General features: G+C 40.4%; 1 protein-coding gene across 1 annotated transcript in view; it reads right to left on the minus strand.

Moving 5' to 3' along the window:
* Positions 1-17,941, minus strand: part of sppl3 (signal peptide peptidase 3) — a 187,613-nt gene extending 169,672 nt beyond the window's left edge. The window contains exon 1 of the mRNA XM_078226960.1: positions 17,244-17,941. Coding sequence (XP_078083086.1) covers positions 17,244-17,266 — 23 coding nt within the window. The 5' untranslated portion in view covers positions 17,267-17,941. The remainder of the gene's footprint in view (positions 1-17,243) is intronic.
* Between the last annotated feature and the right edge of the window lie 7,793 nt (positions 17,942-25,734).

Genomic DNA, 25,734 nt, shown 5'->3' on the forward strand with positions numbered 1-25,734 from the left:
CCAGATCAGGTAAGGACAGCAGATTTCCTTCCCTAAAGGACATTAATGAACCAGAATGGTTTTTACAACGATCGACAATGGTTTCACGGTTATCAGTAGATTTTTAATTCCACATTTTTTTATTGAATTCAAATTTCATCATCTGTCGTGGTGGGATTCAAACCTGGGTCTCTGGATTACTAGCCCAGTAACAATGCCACTGCACCATCCCAAGCTTCTGAAGCAGAAAGGAGTGTGCACATATGGAAAGCATACACAGCTTTGGTGGGCTGATAAACTTCCTCCTTTTATACTCTGCCAGCCTATTTCCTAATCCAATATAGTTTGCAGATACTTAAATTGCTCCCTACAAACACACTGGCAAAATGAACAAAGAGTCTGATGAAAGTCATCCATCAAATGAAAAAATTGTTTTCAAGCAAGTAAAGTTAAGTTAATCTGTGGGGACAAACAGATAACTAATAGGAACATTACATAAATCCCTGGCCTTCCAGGAAAAAGGAGCTGAAAAATTCTTTCTTAAATTTAAAATAAATATAGTAACTGGATTTTCTCCCTTCATAACACAACAGTGATGTCCCTGAAGTCCAAGTAGCCGTCAGCTATAATGGAAATAAGATAATAACATTTTTCAAAGCTCCTCCGAGGCATCAGTGTTGACATAAACAAAATAAACAATCGTCATTGATGACAGCAGCCCTGTCCGTGCTTCAAGTAGTCTTAGGCAATAGAAGGGAACAAGGTAGCATTCACATTGGCTTGCAGGTTCATGCCCAGCTGCTGAGGAAGGTTTGAGATTAAAACTAAAAATTATACTTCACAGATATTGAAGCACAGTGCCTAGGCAGTTGGGACTCCTTTGCACTGATGGTGTAACAATAACTTACATTCATATAGTACCTTTAATGCGGAAACGTATCCAAAGTCACTTAAGATTTAATTGTCAAATTAATCAAACAATATATACAGAGTCAAAGGAGATACAAGACAGGTGACCAAAGCTGTTTAAAAGAGGTAGATTTTAAGGAGTGTCTCAAAAGGAGAGAGAGGTGCAGCGTTTTAAGTCTGAATGACTGAAGGCACAGTCATCAATGGTGGAGGTAAAGGAAAGACACACAAAATCAGAACACAAGAGTTTTTGAAGAGCTGTCATTACAGAGTCGGCATAGCTGTCAGCATGGAGCTATTTGAGCAAAACATTCAATGTAAATGGTATGAACTCCACAGCACCAAAAATTCCACAGTATTAAAGCAATATTTCTACTTGAGAGACATGCTGCTGACATTTTCAACCTTGTGCTTATCCGAACAAACCAAGAATGCCAAATTTCAAATGATCACAATTTAAACCACAGAAGAGGGTGTTAATTGGTTGGCATATTGATTCTGATTTGTCAAGGAGTTGCCATGAAGAAAGCAATGAGGAATTATAGGCTCCCATGCTTCCAGATAATCCAAACAAGGCACAAGTACGTGCTGCGATTGGGCAGCATATGCTGAACAATCCTGAGTGCTCCAACAGTTACAGTCGCAACCGATTTAAGATTATCAGTCAAGCTTATAACATAGCTCATTTACACTTGCTAGAAGCGACATACACCTCAGATCTCTGCAAACAAAAATAATTTGTTCAGGTATTATTCAAGTTATTATATAAAGTTGCTTCAATGCTAATAGCAGAAGACTATTAACTCAAAAATATTTCTGAAGTCTAAACAGAATTCTCATGCACAAAGCCATTGTATGAGAAACAATACATTAGATTGCACAATTCAAACTACACTGGGCTGTACGTACGTCCTGTTGGTGCTCATATAAATCACTATTTCTTGTTTTAATGCATGAAAATAATTGGAGAACTTTCTTGTTAAAAACTGCTTTGCCACAATTACATGCATTTAATCTGATGTATATGCAAGATATCTGGAGCAAACCCATGCAATGGCAATGTGCAGGACAATTTTGTGATAAAGGCAATATAAATTTCAAGGAAAAGTACAGCGCAAGGCTAATAGAAAAGGGGGAGGGGATGGGAAACAAAATGATGGTTCACTCAGAGATCCTCTAGGTTAGCTCAGAAATCATTTGATGAGTGACAAAAGTCTGGGGCAGACAGAGTGCTTTCCCTCTTCAACAGGTGATGTACAACAAGTATTTGAGGGTTTAAAGAAAACAGCAAAAATAACAAAATTGTGAAAAGCAATACATAGAACAGCGTCTGTTTATTTTCTATTCTCACAAAAATATGATTTTAATCATTGGCTTGGAGAACTATGGATACCTTTGGCACAAGAGACAAGGAATGTGGCTGAGGTCAGGACAGCCTTCCATTCCAGTAGGTACTTTCTGGAATGTCTATTTTTTTCATACACATTGAAAAACCAAGGTGAAGTGCAGGTCAAGAAGATTTAAAAGAATGCAAAGCAAGGTTCATCAGGAAGCAGTTACTATGTGATGCCAAGGTTGGATTTAAAACAGAATAACAAGGGACTCCACTGTTTTGAACACCCGAGTAAAGAAATAAAAATAGGAAATTTTTCAATGAATCTTGTTTGCAATGTAGTATGGACATGGAAGAGATAAAACAGAATAAGGCATATGTGGAGCTTAGGAGGTACAAGGGAGGGCAGCTGAGAAAGGATACTTACCACAATGCTTCTCTTGTTTTTAGCAATACTACAGGCACAGAGGAAGAGGATGGAGTGGAATAGTGGAGAGAGAAGAAAAGAATGTAGTGGGAAGAGAATATGGTTGGAAGTGAAAGGTGGGAACTGTTGATTGCATCCAAAATATATGAAATATTTATGTTAAGAATTTTCACAAAATCTGGTGATGTTAAATTTCTTTGGATTTAAAAACAAAGGATAACCTCACCTTTGGCACGGCCTCTGAATAATAGTCCTGAATAGATGCCTGCTTTTGAATCTCCACCTAGGTTAAGGTGAAGGTTTAATACAAGACTAAAAAACATTTCAAATTGTTTTGCAGTACAAGTTGCTAGTCAGTACTAACATTACAAGTTACCTGAACTTAAGATTTTGTACAGTGTCTTGCTTGAATTTGAAGACTAGATGACTGGTACCCCCAATGCTAAACATGGCAGCTTACCTCAGTAGCAGACTTCCGCACCAAGAAAATTGGGTCAACAGGTCTGCATAGGGATCAGGGATACAGATTTACCTGTGCAAAGAGACGAGCAGAAGGCATAGGCACCTAGGATTAAGATGGCACCAACGTAAGCTCAAGAGAGAGAAAGGAGAGCAGTGGGAAAGAATTAAAGCCATGCTTTTTTAATTTACAGAAAGGCTGTTTTTTTAAGTGCCAATTTGGTAACCATGGCAGCCAATTTTGTGCACATTAAGAACCCATAAGTGGCTAATCAATGAATTAAAAGATAATAGTTTGCTGCCATTGGTCGAGGGAAAATATTAGTTAGAACAGCAAGAGAATTTCTTGCTTTTCTATGATTAGTATTACAGGATATTTTATGCCCAACTATGTTTTAACATCTCATTGAAAGGCTACGCTGAAAGATGATCCTAGACCTGCATCAGAGTCTGTAATGAGATTTGAACTCCAACTATGACTCAGAGGCAAGATTGCTAGGAATTGTGTGCCTGGTTGACAAAGTGCAAATTTATATCAGAAACTAAAAATAACCCTTTTCTTCAGAATTCTCACCAGCAATTAGAGCAGCTCGTGGAATATGCTGCGGTCATTCGCCTTCAAGCAGAGAAAGTTAAGGGGAGATTTGATACTGGTGTTCAGATACAAGAAGAAAATTGCTTCAAAGCCCTTCATTTTAGAGTTCAATCATTCTACTTACAATGGCGGATTTTCTTTTGTAAAACTATAGATCTTGTATGCACACAAGCCAGCCATTATATGTAACCATTAAAAATCTAATTTATTTCTGACTTTAAACTACAACATACTGCATTAAACAGATTCTCAAAATTGGTTGCTTAATGCCACTCAATAACCACACTTTCATGTTATACACTGCTGTCCAATAGTTGAATTGAGCAAAGTACATGACAAATTAGCATTTTAGATCATAAATCATCCGAGCAAAAGTCGACCAATTGGCCCACTGAGTCTGCTCCGCCATTGAATGAGATCATGACTGATCTGTAGTGATAATCCTCAACTCCACAACTCTCGATTCCCTTACTGATTAAAAATCTCTCTCAGCCTTGATGACCTAGCATCTATAGTTCTCTGCTGTAAAAGATCCCACAAATTCACTTCCCGATTCTTAATGGGCGACCCCTTACTCTGAGATTATGCCCTCTGGTCCTAGACTCGCCAACAAGGGAAAACAACCTCGCAACACCTACCCTGTGAAGTCCCGAGAATCCTATTTGTCTCAATAAAGTCGCCTCTCATTCTTCTAAACTCCAAGGAGTACAGGCCCAATCGATTCAACCTCTCCTCATAAGATGATCCCCTCAATACCTGGGATCAACCTAGTGAATCTTCTCTGTGCCTCTAATGCCAGTATATCTTTTCATAGATCAGGTGACCAAAACTGCTCACAGTATTCCAGATGTGGCTTAACTAGTGCATGTATAGTTTTAGCAAGTCTTCCCTATTTTTATACTCCATTCCTTTTGAAATAAAGACCAACACTCCATTTGCCTTCCCTATTGCCTGCTGAACTTGCACACTAGTTAGTTCATGCTTTAAAATTAAATACATGATCTATTTTCAAGGAGAACAACTCCAAGTGAAAAGTTTTTTTGAGAAAAAATATTTTAAATACAATAATTACATGAAAAGCAAAATAAATTTCAGTAAGTGGCAACAGTTTGGATTGATCTCCACCCCTGCGCCATAAAAATTCCTATATGTAGACCCACAGTAAAATCTGCAAAAATGTACCAGATTAAATTTAGAGAACCTTAATAATTTCAACAACACAATTCATTGGGAGATATAGGAGTCCCAGTCTACCCAAACATTGACGTAACAGTGAAAAACATTGCAAAATGAGCACAGATTTTTCTACCCTACAGATAGAGGCGAGTTCTTATGTTCCCATGTTAAAGAGTTTCCATTAAAAGGAACAAGATTGTGTTTTTTTAAAACCAGGCATTTAGGGAGGTTCCCATGACCTAACTCAATATTATTTCATACAAAATCATCTGATAAAATGGCCACTATGTAGATTGGAGAGCAACAAAACTGTGGAGACAGAAAAAGATTTTCCATTTGTAAAACATTGGCAGATTATTAATTTACATTTGGTGTTCCATATAATAGTTTCTCAAAACCAGAAACCTCAGGACTGAGGTTGTGCCAGATTTTGGGTCAGGCAGTTGAGGTCAAGCCAGATTGAGTGGGGTCAAGGTCCGCTTCGAACATGGGAATAAACCCAAAATCAGCAGAGTGGATAATTGAGCACCACACTGCACCAATGCCGCACCTAGTCAAATTATCCAAGTTAGACTTTTAAAAATTTAACTCAAATTAAAATTGATGCATGGAACATTCTAAAATTTTATTACCGTTAAACTTCAATGAGGTGCTCAATTATTAGCACAGCTTCACTTCAGTGGCAAGGTATTCAATAACAATAAATGAGAGACGTCACCCCCTTCAAAACTGAAGTTTAGAACATAAGAACTAGGAGCAGGAGTGGAGCAGGAGTAGGCCAACTGGCCCCCAGCCTGCTCTGCCATTCAATAAGATCGTGGCTGATCTTTTCGTGGACTCAGCTCCACTTACCCACTTGATCACCATAACCTTTAATTCCTTTACTGTTCAAAAATCTATCTCTGCCTGAAAAACATTCAATGAGGTAGCCTCAACTGCTTCACTGAGCAGGGAATTCCACAGATTCACAACCCTTTGGGTGAAGAAATTCCTCCTCAACTCAGTCCTAAATCTGCTTCCCCTTACTTTGAGGCTATGCCCCCTAGCTCTAGTTTCACCCGCCAGTGGAAACAACCTCCCTGCTTCTATCTCATCTATTCCCTTCATAATTTTATGTGTTGCTATAAGGCTTCTCGGCCTTTTGGCTAAGATCAAGTGTAGTAGGATTGGATGCTGCACTTGGTTGAGGTCATTGGGTTACATTGAAGCTTCATATGTTTCATATGAAGCAATTTTTAAAAGTGACATCCCGGCCTTTTGGCTAAGATGCAAATGAGCTCAAGTTTTGGAGGAGGTGTTGCTTTGCTCCTCCAATCAGCTTGGCTCATGTAGATCGGGCCCAGGACAGGGTGGTTTGGTCGCCTGCCCTGTCTTGTCAGCCTGGATCGGAAATGTCTCAACTTGTTGAGACTCTGAATTGGATTTGATTTAATTGGAAAAGTATAAAAATAAAATAAAAAAATAAAATAAAAAAAATATGTTGCTATAAGATCGCCTTTTGGCTAAGATCAAGTGTAGTATGGATCGGATGCTGCACTTGGTTGAAGTCATTGGGTTACATTGAGGCTTCATATGTTTCATATGAAGCAATTTTTAAAAGCGGCATCTTGGCCTTTTGGCTAGGATGCAGATGAGATCGAGCCTTGGAGGAGGAAACCTCCCCCTCCTCCAATCAGCTTGGCTCATGTAGATCAGACCCAGGACAGGGTAATTTGGTCGCTTGCCCTGTCTTGCCAGCCTGGATCGGAAATGTCTCAACTTGTTGAGACTCTGAATTGGACTTGATTAAAATCGAAAAGTATTTTTAAAAATGTTGCTATAAGGTCCCCCTCATTCTTCAGTTATTCCAGTTATTACATTTCTCGCTATCTCTATTTAATTACCATGAATGGATGGTTGCTGAAGGGATTTGTTCATTCTTCCCATGTTTTATTTGTGGTAAAATAGGGTCGGGGAAAAGGTCAAATCAGTGAAACTCAGTTGACTATAGGTAATGCCTGGAAATCAGACACACGGTATACTTAACCACAGCAGAGTGGACATCACTGCACTTAGTGACCTTGACCACATATGTAGAAGTGTACTAATCAGTTAATTATGTTAAGTTATCAAAATGTTCTATCATCAATAGACCCATGTACACCGTTTTTGCAAAAAAGGCAATTTATTCCTTTAAAGCAAGAAAAATACAAAATGAAGGGTCTTCTTTGCATAAATGGGAACATAGCACTGCACATGACGATAGTGATTTATTGAACATAACGTTGACAGAATTCTGCTATTTTGCATCATAAGTTGAGGAGGATTTGAAATCTATTATATGAATGATACTAAAGTACTTGTCCTAGTTATGCAGTTTATCCAAAATTATGTTAGGGATTATGAACAGTAGACTTGAATAGAGGGGAACGAGTTTGAGTTTTTTTCAAAGTTAGACAATGATGGTAACACTCCAATCCTCAAATCACAAGCCACATTCATGAATGTTAAATGGCATGAAAGCGTACAGATTACTGGAAAAGGTAGATTGGAAATGTGTGCACAATATTAGGGGAAAAAAAAACACTGCTTACCGTTGTTCTGCCATTAACACATTCTGATCTCTTAATGTGCCACTATCAGGACCCTGCTTCGCTATGACATCCCCTTCATCTTCTTGTCCTCTTTTTAGGTCAAACCAAACCAAGTAAACAAACTCAGATTAAATCAGGACAAAGTAAAAGGGGCAGCTCCCCAAAAAGGAATTACATATCAATCTCTCTCTCGCTTCCATCTGTCACTGGCCCTCTATTCAGCCCCTACTGCTCCATACCCCCCATGCTTCCACCCCTCCAGCAGTATAAATCCCGATTGTAGTTCCAATTTTCTTTAACTCCGACGAAGAGTCATCCAGATTTGAAACATTAACTCTGTTCTCTTGCCATAGATGCTGTCAGATCTACTGAGATTTTCCAGTAGGTCTGACTGTTTTTGCATTAGAAAAATAACATGTTGTACAACAAGGAAGGAAAGCAACTGTGTTAAGAGAAATTGACAAATTGACTGAAGAATGTTTCTGCTCCCCAAAAACATTATGAACCAGGAAGAAGATACTTGAAAAGAAAATGGCAGCGACATGGAACTAAAACTATTTTAAACATATTCATATTTTCTTGACAACAGCAGTTAAGAGAAATTAATACCAGATAAAATTCAAAAACTAGTATATGGGGAGAAAACAAAATGAAAATTCAGAAACGAATTTAAGAGAACACAATACCTACATGGCAGTAGATTTTGAAAGATTGTTCTCAAGTTGTGACCAAAACTAGTTCTGTCCCATTTATTTCTCGTCCCTAGTTACCTTGAAAAAAGTTGTCTTTATAACCAAATGGTTTGCTATGACACTCCACAGGTCAGCAATATTCCAGACCCTTTCCAGAGGACATTGCTGGGACAGATAATCTGGGAGACAGATTACCAAATATATTCAATGAAATTTCACAACTAATCATGGTAGGATTAGAATGCAAACTCTGGATAGACAGTCCAGTACTACGAATACTAAGAGTATGGTGGCACAGTTATGTTGCAGGATGAGTGATCCAGTAGCTTGGATTAGCAACCTAGGGACACAAGTTCAAATCCTGTCACACTATTGAGGAAATTAAGTTAAATTAATTATTTTAATTCAACAAAATCTGGGATAAAAAGCGAGATTCAGTGATGTCCATTTTGCTACAGGATTGCTGTAAAAATCCATCTGGTTCTCTAATATCCTTTAGTGAAGGAAATCTTAACTGAACTTGAATGAATTTAAAAAATGATAATACCCTGGCAGAACTTTCTTTAAAATTTATTCACAGGATGTGGCGTCATGGGTAAGGCCAGAATTTGTTTAACCTTAGTTGCCCTTGAGAAGACGGTGCTGAACTGCCTGCGTGGATGCAACTCAGTGGCTAGCTAGGCAGTTTCAGAGAGTTAATCTGACTCTTACACTTCACGTAAAGGTCCAGGTGCTATTTTAACAATCTGATTGTTTTCATGACGACTTTTTTAGGTGACCATAAAACTGTCATTTTATTCCAACCTTTTATTTAATTCACTGAACTTAAATTTCTGCGTTTCTGTGGTAGGATTTAACTATGGAAAAGAACAATGAGCAATTTTTTAAAATTACAGAATCATAGAATCCCTACAGTGCAGAAGAAGCTATTTGGCCCATCAAGTCTGCACTGATTCTCTGACAAAGTAAATTACCATCCCCGAATGCCCTCGAGAAGGCAACAGCACCTCTAGAACTACAATGCATCTTGTAGGTGGTGTATGCTGCCAACACTGTACATCAGTGGTGGAGGGACCACATGTTCAAGATGGTGGATGGGTTGCTTTATCCTGGATGGTGCCAAGCTTCTCAAGTATTGTTGAATCTGCACTCATCCAGGCAAGTGGACAGTAATCCGTCACACTCCTGACTTGTGCCTTGTACCTGAAGGACAGGTTTTGGGGATATAGGAAGCGAGTTACTCACTACAGAATTCCCAACCTCTAGCTTGCACTTATAGCCACAGTATTTATATGGCTGGTCCAGTTAAGTTTCTAGAGTAAAAATATATAATTGAAGGAGAGCCATTTTCAGTGGGATGGGAATGGATCTATCCCAGGTAAACTGGAACCAAAGATTAGCAGGCAAAATTGTAACAGAACAATGGACTGTCTTGAAAGTGGAGCTATTCGGGTATGGTCAAAGTAGATTTCCAGGAAAAAAAAATCATCCAGGGAATCCTGATTGCGCTGAGAGATAAAGCACAAGATGAAGCAGAAAAAGTTACAAATGACTGATGTCAGGTTGGTAATAGAAGTGAGAACCAGACAGAATTTAGAAAGTTCATAGTAGTAGTGAAAAAGGAAATAAGAGAGGCCAAGAGAAAGAAAGAAAATAAACTGGGATATAATATAAAAGGGAATCCAAAAGTCTTCTAGAAGCATATAAATAGTAAGAGGGGGTTAGGGGTTATTAGGATGAGATGCTGAGGAAAATAAGGGTGGAAATTATGAAGGTACTGGCTATAATCTTCAAATCTTCTATCGATGCAGGACTGAAGAATTGCAAATGTTGCACCTTTGTTCAAAAAAGGATGCCAGGACAAACCCAGCAACAACAAGTCATACTATTTAACCTCGGTGGCGGAAAGACTTTTTATTAATTATTATCTGGGTCACAACTAACAGCTACTTGGACAAGAGTGGATTAAGGAAACCAGCATGAACAAGGCAAACTGCATTTAACTAACTTGATTGGGTTTTTTGACTAAGTAGTAGAGGGGACTGATGAGGGTAACGCAGTTGATGTCGTGTACATGAACTTTCAAAAGACATTTGATAAAGTATCACAATATGTTTGCCAGCAAAGTTGAATCCATGGAATAAAAGGACAGTGACAGCATGGATAGAAGGTTGACAGAGTTGGAAGAACACAGTAAGAAGTTTAACAACACCAGGTTAAAGTCCAACAGGTTTATTTGGTAGCAAAAGCCACACAAGCTTTCGAGGCTCTGAGCCCCTTCTTCAGGTGAGTGGGAATTCTGTTCACAAACAGAACTTATAAGACACAGACTCAATTTACATGAATAATGGTTGGAATGCGAATACTTACAACTAATCCAGTCTTTAAGAAACAAAACAATGGGAGTGGAGAGAGCATCAAGACAGGCTAAAAAGATGTGTATTGTCTCCAGACAAGACAGCCAGTGAAACTCTGCAGGTCCACGCAACTGTGGGAGTTACAAATAGTGTGACATAAATTCTGATTCTAGGATCGCATGATAAAGACTCAGGAGGAAAAAAGCAGAAATATTTATGTGAAATAGTGTGACATAAACCCAATATCCCGGTTGAGGCCGTCCTTGTGTGTGCGGAACCTGGAAGAAACAGAGTAGTAGTGAATAGTTGTTTTACAGACAGGAGAAAGGTATATAGTGCGGTTCCCCGGGGATGAGTACAAGGACCACTGCTACTTTTGACATATAGTAATGACCCAGACCAGTGGCTCCCAACCAGTGTGCCACGGAGTATGCATGAAGACCCCCCCCCTTCCCCTAAGTGTACTGTGAAAAAAGATTCAAAATTCATGTAATTCAACTAAAACCTTTATCTTCAGCTCTGTGGCTGGCATCTCCAAGACCCGAAGAGCCTTGGGCCTCCTGTGCATGTGCTGACTGGGAAAAAGCCACATATGCACGGTTAGATTTTTTTATGTTGGTCAGGGTCATGTGCATGACTTGGAGCTGAAGACAAAGGTGCCATGCGCCTGCACAAAACGTGAAAATTCAAAAAGGGTGCAAAACGAGGGAGACAGGGAAAGGTTAAAAAAAAACAGGAGAGAGAAAGCAATGTAAAGTAAAAGGTACAATTCTAAAGGGGGTGCAGGAAGAGAGAAACCTGGGGCACATGTTCAAAAATTGCAGACGGTAGCAGGGCAAGTTGAAAAACTACTTAAAATGGCATTAAAAATCCAGAGCTTTATATAGAGACACACAGACTACAAAGGAGATTGTGATGATGCTTTATAAAACTGGGTTAGCCTCAAACAGAGTATTGTGTCCAATTCTACACTTTAGGAAGAACGTGAAGACTTGAGAGTACAGAGAAGATATGTAAAAATGGCTCTAGGGATAAGAGATAAGGTTCTGTGGCTGGAAACTAAGGGTATTGTCCTTCAGAAGCTCAAGAGAAAATTTGACAGAAGCATTCAAAATCATGAGGAGTCCAGACAGAATAAATAGGGAAAAACCGTCCCCATCGATGGAATGGCCAAGAAGCACAAGCCACTGATTTGAAGTGAATAGCAAAGAACCAATGGTGCTATGGGCAAAAAACATTTTTTTCAAAACATACAAGTGATTAGGATCCAGAATGCTCTGTCCAGGAGCATGGTGGAGACAGATTCAATCATGGTTTACAGAAGGGAATCGAATGAGCACACAAAGAGGAAACACAAATGGAAAATGCGATGGGGAAAGGACAGGGAAGTGAGATTAACTGCTTTTCTTTTGCATAAAGCCAGCATGGACGCGACAGGGTGAATAGCTTCCTCCTGTGCCACAACCATTCTATGATTTTATATTAATTCTGGATTGTTCGTCCAGTAACACAACCAAACTCATCTATCCAAATTAAAGCCCCAAATATCACCACCATATTGTGAAAAATTATAGGTTTGCTCCTCTGATGCATTAAGTTCCTCATTTCAGCTATAAGGTATAAGCAAGAGAAAACAAAATCATCCAGAGCAACACTCCCATCCCATGACAGGTAGTTTTAGAACACTGATGTGATCTTCAACCACACAGCTTACCTTGCAGATGGTAGTAGTAGAATGGAGGGAGAAAATGTAGAATTAGGTGAAGAACCATAGAACCCGCACAGTGCAGGAGGCGGCCATTCGGCCCACTGAGTCTGCACCAACTCTCTGAAAGAGCATTTGTTACCCCGCCTTACCCCCGTAGCCCTGTGCATTACCCGTAGCCAATCCACCTAACTTGCACATCTTTGGACACTAAGGGGCAATTTAGCAAAGTCTTGTTTCACTGGATACCACAAACAAAACATTCATAACCTAAAATATTATTGGGCTATTTAAATTTGTGTAAGTGGGGTCATTCAAGTCCAGAAATACAGACAATGTAAATTGTAAGGTCACAAAATAATTATGGATCAGGGAGTTCAGTCAACCTCTCTGAGCTCAGCCATCTAAAGTTACTCCTAAATGTGAATACCTATAATAATTTCTCCAATCCTTCCAAATAACTTAGAACCAGCTTCATAACTCTTTTCTGTACTACCAATGATTGAATGTCTCCTGCCTCAAATGGCCAAACAATTAACACAATAGTTGAAGTGCGATCTGAATAATCTGAGCATTTATCATCCGACATGCAATTCTCTTGTCCTCTCCGGACAGTTCAGCATTCTTTTGGCTTTGTTGTTGAATTGGCTGAACATGTTGACCAACAAGTCTGTTAAAATTTCTTAGTCTCTTAACTTCATCCTTAGCCATTTCAACAACACCCATGGATTATGTGACACCCACTTTCTTTGTATGCAGTACTTTACTGCGGTCTGTTTGAAATTTAAATCGCTTACATATTTTGTTCAACCCATTTTGCTGCCACCTCAATCTACTTTTCTGCCTCGCCTGGTAATATCTGCAACAAGTCTCTGAATGCAAGTCATTCATGCAAATTAGCCTACTCAAGACTCATAGTTTTTGTTTTTTTCTATCCTTTGCCAATATCTTAACCCTTTTCAAGATTTATGTTGAATCACCAAAATGTGAATTTGACTTGTGTGTGAAACTTTGTCAAACAGGATTTACCACCTTGGAACACCCTTCCCTAACAGGAGTGCTGTACCTACACCACATGGATTGCAGTGGTTCAAGATGGCGGCTTACCATGACTTCCTCAAGGCCAATTAGGGATGGGCATAAATGGGCATCAAGGCAGTGATGCCCAGATCCCATGAATGAATAAAAAAAATTACATTGCCAGTGGATTAAGAACGCAATGTGTCAGTTAGGTTCATGTTGATTAAGCTCAATCTCTCAAGTTTACTCATGATAATCAGTTACAATTTTATAGAAGACTGACTGTTAGTTGCCTATTTCAGTTTTGTCATTTTTTTTGAAAATGGGTGCTATGATAGTCCGCCTCCAACTACTAGTGCTTCTCAGTGTCTGGTGACTTCCTCATAAGCGATCAATGACCCTCTAACTCCTCTTTAGTTTCTCTCAATAATTTGCAATAGGTAGAATTTATTCTCAGGGACATATACGTTAAAACTTTTGAGCCAGGTTATAACTTCTGCCACATTAATATCAAAGTCATTAACTCTGCTTAGTTGACTGCCAAAATACCAAAAAGGATTTCCTGCTGTTACATTGTTTTGCTTCTATAACTACGCTTTTATCTGTTTGCCTTTCTGAACATTCTTTTCACATTCTTCTGAATACAATTGGAATCCACTAAGTTTATCCAATGCTTCATTATTTTTGTTTCACCCAATTACAACTGAACATAGCTGACCCACCCAACTGCTTGCTCCTTCAAAAATCACAATACAATTAAATAGCAAGATAAAGAATAGGGCCCTCAATCCAGAACCCAAAAATCTTAATGATGTACACCTGCGACTGAAATTTTGACACCTCCTAAAGCATATAAACAGCAGAACCAAATCATAAAGAAAACACAAGCTTGCCAAGAATTCAATTAGAATTCTATTTTTAACAACATTCAAAGTCAAGTGGATATACTAGAATCCATTTAATATATTGAAGAATTAAATTTGATCTCTAAAATGCTGTCATCATCTCAATGAAATTTAGCTGTGAATGACTATATTTAGTCTAGTGAGCAGTAAAGATCTAAATAATCTGTTCAGTACCTTTTTTTCCTCTCTGATTCGCCCATCAGAGACATCATTGTGAATGGGATGTTGTTTTTTGCAATGGAACATAATTATGTCTGACAGATTAAGCAAACATTTTACCTTGAATGTAGCATGCCGCCTTGGTAGCAAAACTGAACTACTCATCAACCTTCATGGATTAAAGAACTTTGGGTTTGGCAATAGAAGCCCATGCTGCAACAAATCAGGTCATTGCTATGCATCAAACACAAGGCAGTAATCAAGGTAAAGATTTACTGGTAAAGAAGGTTTACTGGTAAAGAAATCATACCATTTACGGCACAGACAATGGGCCAAATGGCCTCTTGCTGTGCTGTAACCATTCTATGGTTTATGGTGCATCTTTCACTACTACGAGACCTCTCAAAGAGCTTTACAGACAATTACTTTATAAATGTAGTCATAGTTGTGATGTAGTATCACGTCCTGCTGGCAACACTTCATAAAAGCACACTTTTCAAAAAATAAACATACACATAGATATTTCTTTTTTTTAAAAACTGTACTATTAACAGGTAATGACACAAATCTTCAAACAATGTCAATTCTTTTGGCTGGTGAATTAGAAATGAATTCAGCAGCATCCTTGTACAATACGAAACAATCTTACCAAAATATACCAAAGCAAACCCAATCACATTGTTCTCAAAGGCTAATACTTGCAGGTTTACCAACAGACCACTGAGAACATGACTAATTGGAGTGATCCAACAAAAGCAGAGAACTCATGCTTACCTTGCTCAGCCCCTTTTGTAAAATTCTCTTTGACTAAGCTGTTCTCAGTTTGGGTGTCACAAGTCAATGCGGCAGCTCAGGTAGTGACTCTCCCTCGCCTAGCGTCTCACCTGCTCAACAATCTGACTCTTTATCAGCAACTGAGAATGCTTGTGGATAGTAGGAAATTACCTGTCTGGTCCATTATGACAGCAATAGAAAATTCCATCAATCTACTTGAATTGTGGACCCAATTATAGCTGCTGTCCTTCCAAACTTGGGCTTCCTAGCATGGATTTTGAGCTATGCAACCCAAGGATAAGATACTGGCAGCAATAGCAATGTGGCATAATCTTCAAGAGTGATTTTTTCTGTAGCCAACAGACAGGCACATCTTACTACTCAAAGCTGCCATATGAAAATCAAGTATAAATTCCTTTTCTGTATATTCTGATTTCCTCAGTCATACTGCACCAAGTTGGGACAGTGTTGGGAGAATATAAGTGCAACTGTCAATAATGTGGACTCCTTCCTGTAATTTGAGATTAAAAGTTTGACAGCAGTTCAAATTATTAAATGCTTCTCGTCAGTTGTGCGTCAATTGTAGCAAAGACGTAAAACTTGTGCAAGAAGAATTTATAATTTTACTACCCTCAAAAAGGAGATTATAGAATCGCTACAGTGCAGAAGGAGGCCATTCAGCCCCATCAAATCTGCACAGACACTTCCCTGTGATATCTTGACACCAACAGGCGTATCAGCACATTCAATCTCAGTGGAGTGCAAAAGATCATGCTACACAATATCCCAAATAGGTAATCTAACTTGAGCACGAGTACACAAACTGATCACTGTGCATGTTACTGTAACATTGCCTCAAAATGCATGTGCTCTGGTTAGTTCGATTTTGTCTCAATCTACATCCTTGGGCCGGTATCAAACAATAAAAAAAAATAATTTGTCCTTACTAAGAGAATTACCCAAAAAGCTATTTTATTCTTATGCTTGTACAACTTCCCTTGCCTCTCCTCCCAGTAAACAATGCTACTATTAATCCTGCCAGTTAATAAAATATCAGCTCTGCACTGTCAATATTAAACATAACTAAAGTCTACTTACAACAGAAGATATACAGAATGCTATGTCTCTCTCTCTCCCCCCCACTTAAAAAAAAAGAAACTCCAATCCCACAAAGCAAACACCTTAAACCCATTATGGGCATTGTGCAGATTAAAAGTGCAATGACTAGGCACTGAACGTACCAATCTGAAAACCACTGTTGCAGCCGTGTATTCCTTTTAAAAAATTGTACAACCTTGCAATAGGCATATATCATGTGTAAATAAATACACACAAATATTCCATCTAAAATTATAACGAATATCCTGAGTAATTGTTTTCACAGATACGACTGGCACTGCATATGTTGGCATCTAAATTGCAAGTTGACATACACCCACTGTCACCAGAGAAAAAGGCTGTCTCAAATTTGATTTGAAAAATAAAAACATATCAACCTGTAATTGATTCGGCCAAAGGACCAAAATGTTACTAAGCTGAGCCTAGGATCTGAGATATATATTTATACAAACACGCAGACACAGAAGTCTATACACACTTACACACAAAGCCTTACATATCTCTCCCTCTGTGTCGCTCTCTCTATATATGTATGCACATACACAAACGTCTTACACATCTCTCCGTCAATGCATATACATACACAAAAATCTTACATCTCTCTCCCTCTCTATATGTGTATATACACACACACACACGTACAGATTTTCAAGTAACCTCATTGCAGTGTTAATGTAAGCCTACTTGTGATACTAAAATAAACTTAAACTAGATGTTTAATATACATTCAAGTGTTCATTTGGAATGAGGGTGATCCAATGCGTTCAGAGTCTCTGTTCTGTATTAATGGGGGCGGGGGCGGGGGGGGGGGGGGAGATACAGGCTGTACCATAGCGCCCTCCAGCCACCGGCTCTGCATCAATAAATGCATCCCCTCCCTCCTTCAGCCGGCTCCCGTCAAACTGCGAGGCCGAGGCTGCATCTGCGGCCTAGAACCAAAACAAGCGCAGCGCGGGGGGAGGGAACGGCCAAAAGATTGGCAACCGCCCGGAGCAGTTAAATAAATAGAGAGAGAGTGCGAGCTACAAATGAAGTGGATTGTAAGGCAGGATTTTACTCACCAGGAATAGGCTTGCTCGGCCATGGTAGCTCCGGCTACACACCACACCACACACACACAGACAAAAGCGGCGGCTGCAAACTCCGGCTCCTCTCCTCCCTCCCTCTCGGAGGAGGGGAAAAAAATAACACAAAAATCAAACACGACCGGGATAGATTCGTCTTGTTTGTTTTTTAAAAAAAATAAAATCTTCGATCAAAGAAAACGAGATAAAAAAAATGAAGCGAATATAGATATAAATCTGAATAAAACCCCCAGAAAGATCCAGTCAGTCCCTGGCCATCAGTATAACATGGCGGACAGGCGCCTTCATTGTGCACCGGGGGGCTAAAGAAAATCCTCTCCTCGCCCGCACAAAGCCTCCAACAGAATTATTCTCAATAAAACACAGAGGGTAAAAGATTGTCCTCTCCTGCGAATGGCGCCTCTCGCTATCCTTGGCCTCCTGGCTGCTTCTCTCCTTCTTCAAAAGGTGGGGGGTGGATTCTTTTTTTATTTCCACACCCCAAATTAAAATAAAGACAAATGCTGAGAGTGATTGCTGTTTCTCTTTTCCTCTTGCACACCCGGCAGTGAGGAAGGTCTTTTTTTCTCCCTTTTCTTTTCACTCAGTCATGGCCGTGTCTTCCTCCCCTCTCTCTCTCTCTGACTGAGCTCTGGCTTGTGTGTCCTGTCCATAAAGCACCCACCCACCGCCACTCCTCCTCAGGCTCCAAATGGATCTGATATCATTGTTGGGACGGGGAATATTTAAAAACAAATCACTCCCTTTCGATCCAGTCGCCGCCTTTTCCCCGTTTCCTTTCAACTACGCCCCACGCAAGCGCACTCATTGAGAGTTGGGGCACACAATTGTTGTGCTCTCGGTGTCCTCTTTGACTCTGACATCTGCATCTTCTGGGGTTTTTCATTGATTGAAATGTTTGTTCCTTTCTCAGGAGTTACACAGAGCCAATGCACTGGAGGGGCAATCACTTAAAGCATCTCCCTTGCTTGCTCCAACCCCCCCCCCCTCCCCAATTCAAATTGAATCCAATCCATGGTCCCTACAAATAGGGATATTACTGGACCCAAGTTGAATCCAATTCATGGTCCCTACAAAACGGGACATAACTGGACCGAAGTTGAATCCAATTCATGGTCCCTACAAAAGGGGTCATAACTGGACCTAAATTGAATCCAACTGGGATTGGGCCAAATGCGGGCAATTGGGATTAGTTTAGAGGTTTTTAAAAAAAAGGGCGGCATGGACAAGTTGGGCCGAAGGGCCTGTTTCCATGCTGGAAACCTCTATGACTCTCATTCATGGTCCCTACAAAAAGGAACATAACTGGACCCAAGTTGAATCCAATTCAATGCTCCCTACAAAAGGGCACATAACTGGACCCAAGCTGACAAGAAAAGGCATTGATACACCCGATCTCTGGACTTTATTTCTCCATTTACATCGTCAATGCTCAGAGTGGACCAGGAAAACCCAAATCCGTTCTTTGCTTGCTCCCAAAACCAAATTCAAAATCCAATTTAATCCAATTCTTGATCCCCACAACACAGACAAACAAGATCCAAGCTGACATGATAAGGCATTGCACCCCACCTTGGGCTTGATCTGACGCTTGATCTTAGCCAAAAGGCCTAGAAGTGAACATCTCAACTGCACCTCCCTCCCCCCCCGCCCCACCCACCAACTTTTAAACAGGGTGCTCCTCATTTTTTTGAAATTAAATAAAAATTAGATATAGCTCTTGGGGCTATAGGGATCAAGGGATATGAGGGGAAGGCGGGATCAGGATATTGAATTTGATGATCAACCATGGTCAAATGAATGGCAGAACAGGTTCAAAGAGCCGAATGGCCTACTCCTGCTTCTATTTTCTATGTTTCTATGTTTACAAAGTCAATGTTCAGAGTGGACCGGGCAAACCCAAATGCATTCCTTGCTTGCTCCAAAATCCAAATTCAAAATCCAATTGAATCCAATTCATGCTCCCCACGACAAACGAGATCCAAGCTGGCACGATACAACATTGCATCCCAGCTTGGGCTTGATCTGATGCTTGATCTTAGCCAAAAGGCCAAGAAGCGTAATAAAAGTGGTGGCTAGGGTAATAACAAAATGACAAATTTAGGATACTCATGGAGGACTTAAAGCCTGCCTTTGACCAAGTTTTGGGTCATCTGTCCTGATTTTCTTTTTACATGGCCCCATGTCAAATTTTGTTTGGTAAGGACTTTGAGATGTTTTACTATATTATAAAGGTGTTATATAAATCCAAGTTGTTACTGTTATGCAAGGAGAGCTCGAGTTCATTGTTGTCCCATGCAAGAAATGCAATGGCATTTTCATTTGCAACTGGGTTTGCCAACTGTAATTAAATGTATTCCTGGAGGTTTTATCACATGACTTAACCCCATATGCCAGGCATTAGTTGGCCAACACATCCATCCCTGTGATGCATTGCCTTCCTATGCTAACTGGAAACCAAAACACTCATTACCCAATGAGATACTGGTTGACTGTCAGCCAAACTGCCCTCCTTCCCTATTTTCAAAATTTTTATACCTGGTAACGAGAAATGTTCAACAAAAATGACAAAAAAAACTACCTTTGATCTTCAATTGCAGGAAGCTTTAGGCCAATCCTGGAGGGTTGGCAACCTTACTTGCAACCACAGTCACTTTGAGAGCACAGCTGCCGTCACTTTGGGCACCCATAAAAATGGGTAGTAAAGCCACAACATTTGACTTTCTAAAGCTGCAGCATTAATTCCAGCATTAGTTTGTTTTGAAATGTTTCTGATTTCTCGACTTTGATCAACACCCTCAGCTCTTCCCAAATGCATTTGTTCCTCCCAACTACCACGTTGTAATTTTAACCATTTTTATCCAGGTACCCTTACTGCTTGCAACTGTGCTATTATTTTCATATTGTGCACTCAATCCTGTTTGTCCAATTTGCAGATACTATAGAATTTTCTCTTCCAATGGTCAAGCTCCCACCTCGTAGCTCCTTTTATATCTGGCTAGCCCATGGTGTGTTACCTATGGCTCCAGAGCCACCTGTGGCTCAATAAGGATTCATGTTTGGCTCCAGGCCTTGATCTACCAAATCCATTTTGATAGAAATTAAATGACTTGTTTTGTTCTTTTAAACATTTATTTCATTTTACATGTGAGAAAGTATCATTCAATTAACAACTTATTTGTAAAAGCTTTTAATCTGTTGTTGAAATGTTTCTCTTCAGTTTTTCACAACAACACCTCCTCCACGATCATCCTCAACACCTGTGCCCCACAAGTCTGTGCTCTCAGCCATCTACTTTGGTCTTTATACGCCTATGACTGTGTGGCCAAATTTCCCTCCAATTCGATTTTCAAGTTTGCTGACGACACCACCGTAGTGGGACAGATCTCAAACAATGACGAGACAGAGTACAGGAATGAGATCAAGAATCTGGTGAACTGGTGCAGCGCCAATAATCTCTCCCTCAATGTCAACAAAACGAAGGGGATTGTCATCGACTTCAGGAAGCGTAGAGGAGAACATGCCCCTGTCTACATCAATGGGGACAAAATAGAAAAGGTCGAGAGCGTCATGTTTTTAGGTGTCCAGATCACCAACAACCTGTCCTGGTCCCCCAATGCCGACACTATAGATAAGAAAGCCCACCAACGCCTCTACTTTCTCAGGAGACAAAGGAAATTTGGCATGTCAGCTACGACTCTCACCAACGTTTACAGATGCGCCATAGAAAGCATTCTTTCTGGTTGTATCACACTTGGTATGGCTCCTGCTCTGCCCAAGACCGCAAGAAACTACAAAAGGTCGTGAATGAGGTCACATAACAACCGACTCAAGAACAGCTTCTTCCCTGCTGCCGTCAGACTTGTGAATGGACCTACCTTGCATTAAGTTGATCTTTCTCTATACCTTAGCTATGACTGTGACACTACATTCTGCACTCTCTCCTTTCCTTCTTTATGAACAGTATGCTTTGTCTGGACAGCGCGCAAGAAACAATACTTTTCACTGTATGCTAATACATGTGACAATAAGAAATCAAATCAAAACAAGTCAAATTATTATTAGCATTTGAGTAACAGCATTGTGACTCTGAAGGTATTGCATTTTTGACGACATTTTAAAAATGTCTCATCTTGCTACTGAGGTTGCTGATCCCTGAGTTTTAAATCAGCAAATGTTGACAACCGATGCAAGTCCAATTGAGGTGATCTCTTCCACAATTGTACTTATTAGCAGGAGCTGATGATAAAGGAATTTTCTGATGCCTCCATTTCTGATGCTAGTCCACGGCCTCCCAATAGATGGCACAGGTTTTCCATCAGGTGAGATTGAGGCATTAGCCGAGAAGGTGATGGTTAAATCATGGTGAGTTCTTGGCACTCATCATTAATACTGTGTAAAATAAACAGCAATTTACTTTAAGGAAGAGTTACACTCATGACTAGAAATTGCTGACTCACAAAATTAGGATCTTGTCGGAAATTCCCCTATGAGTTTCAAAAAGAACCATACAGTGCAGGAGGAGGCCATTTGGGCTTTGCACCGAATCTCCAAAAGAGCATCTTACTCAGGCCCATCCCAAACCCCCCTGCCCTATCCTTGTAACCCCGCGTGAAGGACAATTTAGCGTGGGCAATGCATTTAATCTGCGCATCTTTGGACTGTGGGAGGAAACCCACAGAGACACAGGGAAAACATGCAAACTCCACGCAGGCAATGGCCCGAGGCTGGAATTGAACCCTGTGCCACTATGCATTCTAAACATTAAAGAAAGATTTGCATTTATTCAGAGAGGTTCTTTCCCATGGCTGGGGAATCTAGAACTTGGTGGAACTGCCTTTAGGATGGAAATGAGAAATTTCTTCACTCAGAGGGTTATGGATCACAAGCAGTGAATCTAATTGCTGAAAAACTGCCATATATAATGTAGGGGACTTCAGGAGGAGCCAAGATGAATCATCCACTTGTAACTTCTGGCTGAAGATGAGTGTAAATGCTTTGTCTTTTGAACTGATGTGTTGGACTCCCCTTTCATTGAGGACAGGGATGTTTGTAGAGCCTCTCCTCCTTCCAATAGCTGTTTGATTGGCTACGACCATTCACAACTTGATGTGGTAGGACCGCAGAACTTTGATCCAATTGTTGGTTTTGAGATCACTTTGCTCTGCCAAAATATGCTGCTTCTGCTGTTTAACATGCATGTAGTCTTGCATTGTAGGTTCACTCGATTGGCAGCTCATATTTACACATGTATGTTTCTGTACCTTACATCTCTGACGCTCACCATTGAACCAGTGTTGTTCTCTTGGCTTGATGGTAATGGTAGAGTGAAAGATATGCCTGGCCATTAAGTTGTAGATTGTAGTGGAATTCCAGTCTTTTGCTGCTGATGGCCCATAGCATCTCAGGGGTGTCCAATTTTGAGATGCCAGATCTATTCTGAAAATCTATCCCATTTAGCACTGTGGTAATGCTACACAACACGATTCAGGTGTCCTCAGTGTGTCTCCACAAGGACTGTGCAGTAGTAATTCTTACAAGCACTATTATGGATAGACAGGTGGGTTGGCGAGGATGAGGTCAAGTAGTTCTATTCCCTCCTGTTGGTTCTCCCACCACCTGCCGCAGCCCCAGTCGAGCAGCAATGTACTTCAGAACTCAGCTACTCAGTCAGTAGAACCATAGAATAGAACCATAGAACATTACAGCACAGGAACAGGCCTTTTGGCCCTTCTTGCCTGTGCCGAACCATTTTTGTGCCTAGTCCCACTGTCCTGCACCTGCACCATATCCCTCCACACCCCTCTCATCCATGTAACTGTCCAAGTTTTTCTTAAATGTTAAAAGTGAGCCCGCATTCACCACCTCATCTGGGCAGCTCATTCCAAACTCCCACCACTCTCTGTGTGAAGAAGCCCCCCCTAATATTCCCTTTAAACTTTTTCCCCCTCACCCTTAACCCATGTCCTCTAGTTATTTTCTCCCCTAGCCTCAGTGGAAAAAGCCTGCTTGCATTCACTCTATCTATACCCATCATAATTTTATACACCTCTATCAAATCTCCCCTCATTCTTCTACGCTCCAGGGAATAAAGTCCTAACCTATTCAACCCTTCTCTGTAACTCAGTTTCTTAAGTCCCGACAACATCCTTGTAAACCTTCTCTGCACTCTTTCAACCTTATTAATATCCTTCCTGTAATTAGGTGACCAAAACTGCACACAATACTCTAAATTTGGCCTCACCAATGTCTTATACAACCTCACCATAACATTCCAACTCCTATACTCAATACTTTGATTTATAAAGGCCAATGTACCAAAAGCACTCTTTACAACCCTATCTGCCTGTGACACCACTTTTAGGGAATTATGTATCTGTATTCCCAGATCCCTCTGTTCTACTGCACTCTTCAGTGTCCTACCATTTACCTTGTATGTTCTACCTTGGTTTGTCCTTCCAAAGTGCAATACCTCACACTTGTCTGCATTAAACTCCATCTGCCATTTTTCAGCCCATTTTCCTAGCTGGTCCAAATCCCTCTGCAAGCTTTGAAATGGATCAGTAGTGGCACTACCGATCCATTCTTGATGATACTGAAGACTCCAACCAAGATACATTATGTGCCCTTTCTATCCTCAGTGCTTCTTTCAAATGGTGTTCAATAGGAGGAGTACTGATTCATCAGTTGAGGGAGGACGTCCGTGATAATCAGCAGGAGGTTTGCCTGCCCCAATGAACCAAATTCACAATCTTTATCTTGCTTATCAAGACCTAGGCTCAACTTTCCTCTACAACCTCATCTTAGTCCATGGTCTTTATTCCCCTGATTTTGGCAACAGAAATCATTCCCCTCCCACCCATGCTCTTCCATAGTCTAGCCTTCAGCCATATCAAACTTCTTTCCAGAAAAGCAGAGATATCTCATCCAGCTCCTGTAAGACTGTTCTGTATCCTTACCTCAAATGTTATTCTCTTGTTAGCCATTCAGACAAGTTGAATCAAATAGTAAGCGATCTTAACGTTCTGGTTGACCTTGAGGTGAATTTCAAATTCTACATCTTATCCACCACCAAGGCTACTTACTTCCACCTCAGCAACACTACCCCCACCTGCACTTCAAATGCAAAACCGCTGAAACCATCATGCCTGCTTTGTTTTATCAACCAATCCTTAGCATTCTCTTGAACTTTAGCCTACGAATCTCCAAGTTGTATGAAACAGTCTTCTGCAGACTTTCCCACACCATGTTCCATTTGGCTTTTAACCCAACTCTCAATCTCAATGGCTTCCATTGGTCCCTTATGCCTAATCAATCTTTTTATGACCTTGCCCCAGTTGCAATCCTTGAGCTTTACATTCTGACCCATCTCTCTTTGGTCCCCATGTAGTGGCACAGCCTTCAATTATCTATGTCCCATTCTCTGGAATTGACTTCCTTAACTTCTTAGGCTTGCTTCTTCCCTCCCCATCTTTTAAAAGGTTTGGACACTTTAGCACATTAAAGGCTCTATATAAATGCAAGTTGTTATAGTGAAAGATGTTAACACTGGTTAATGTAACACTTTTCCCTTTTTTAAGTTTAAAGTTTATTTATTAGTGTTACAAGTCAGCTTACATTAACACTGCATTGAAGTTATTGTGAAAATCCCCTAGTCGCCACACTCCGGTGCCTGTTCGGGTACACTGAGGGAGAATTTAGCATGGCCAATGTGCCTAACCAGTACATCTTTCGGACTGTGGGAGGAAGCCGGAGAACCCGGGGGGAACTCACACAGGCACGGGGAGAATGCGTAGACTCCACTCAGACAGTGACCCAAGCCGGGAATTGAACCTGGGTCCTGAGCACTGTGAGGCAGCAGTGCTAACCACTGTGCCACCATGCCACCCCATGGCACCTGGTATCAGCATGAAGTAGCCCCAGGCCAAATAAGACACAAGCTCAGTGCAAGATATAGTTTTTTGACCGTACCCACCAAGGATATTGTGATGGGATCGGTGCTTTTAAAGTTTGCATTTTTTGCGATAGACACTGGCTGAAAGCAGAAGCTGGAAAGGGAAACTGAAGATAGGTTGTAAAATCTGAACTTGTTTCCACTAGAACTTAGAAGAACAAGAGGTGACTTGATTGAAGTATGTAAGATCCTGAACAGTATTAACAAGGTTGCCGTTGAATGGGTGTTTCCTTTTGTGGGTGAATCCAGAATGAGAGGGGACTGTTTAAACATTAAGGGTCACCCTTATAGGACAGAAATGAGGGGAAATCTTTTCTCTCAAAGTGTTGTGCAACTTTGGAACTCTCTGTCTCAGAAGGCAGTGTGTAAGAAGGAGCTCAGAATAACCTGGGACTAAACGACTAACAGATCAGGGCAGATTAAATCAGAGTGAATACAGTATAGAGAAGTCACAAAGTGCCTGGAAAACAAAGGTACTGTTTGCATAGAGACACACATAACCACTGTTAGAGA

The sequence above is a fragment of the Mustelus asterias genome, chromosome 13 (genome assembly GCF_964213995.1).
Source record: "Mustelus asterias chromosome 13, sMusAst1.hap1.1, whole genome shotgun sequence".
Classification (NCBI taxonomy): domain Eukaryota; kingdom Metazoa; phylum Chordata; class Chondrichthyes; order Carcharhiniformes; family Triakidae; genus Mustelus; species Mustelus asterias.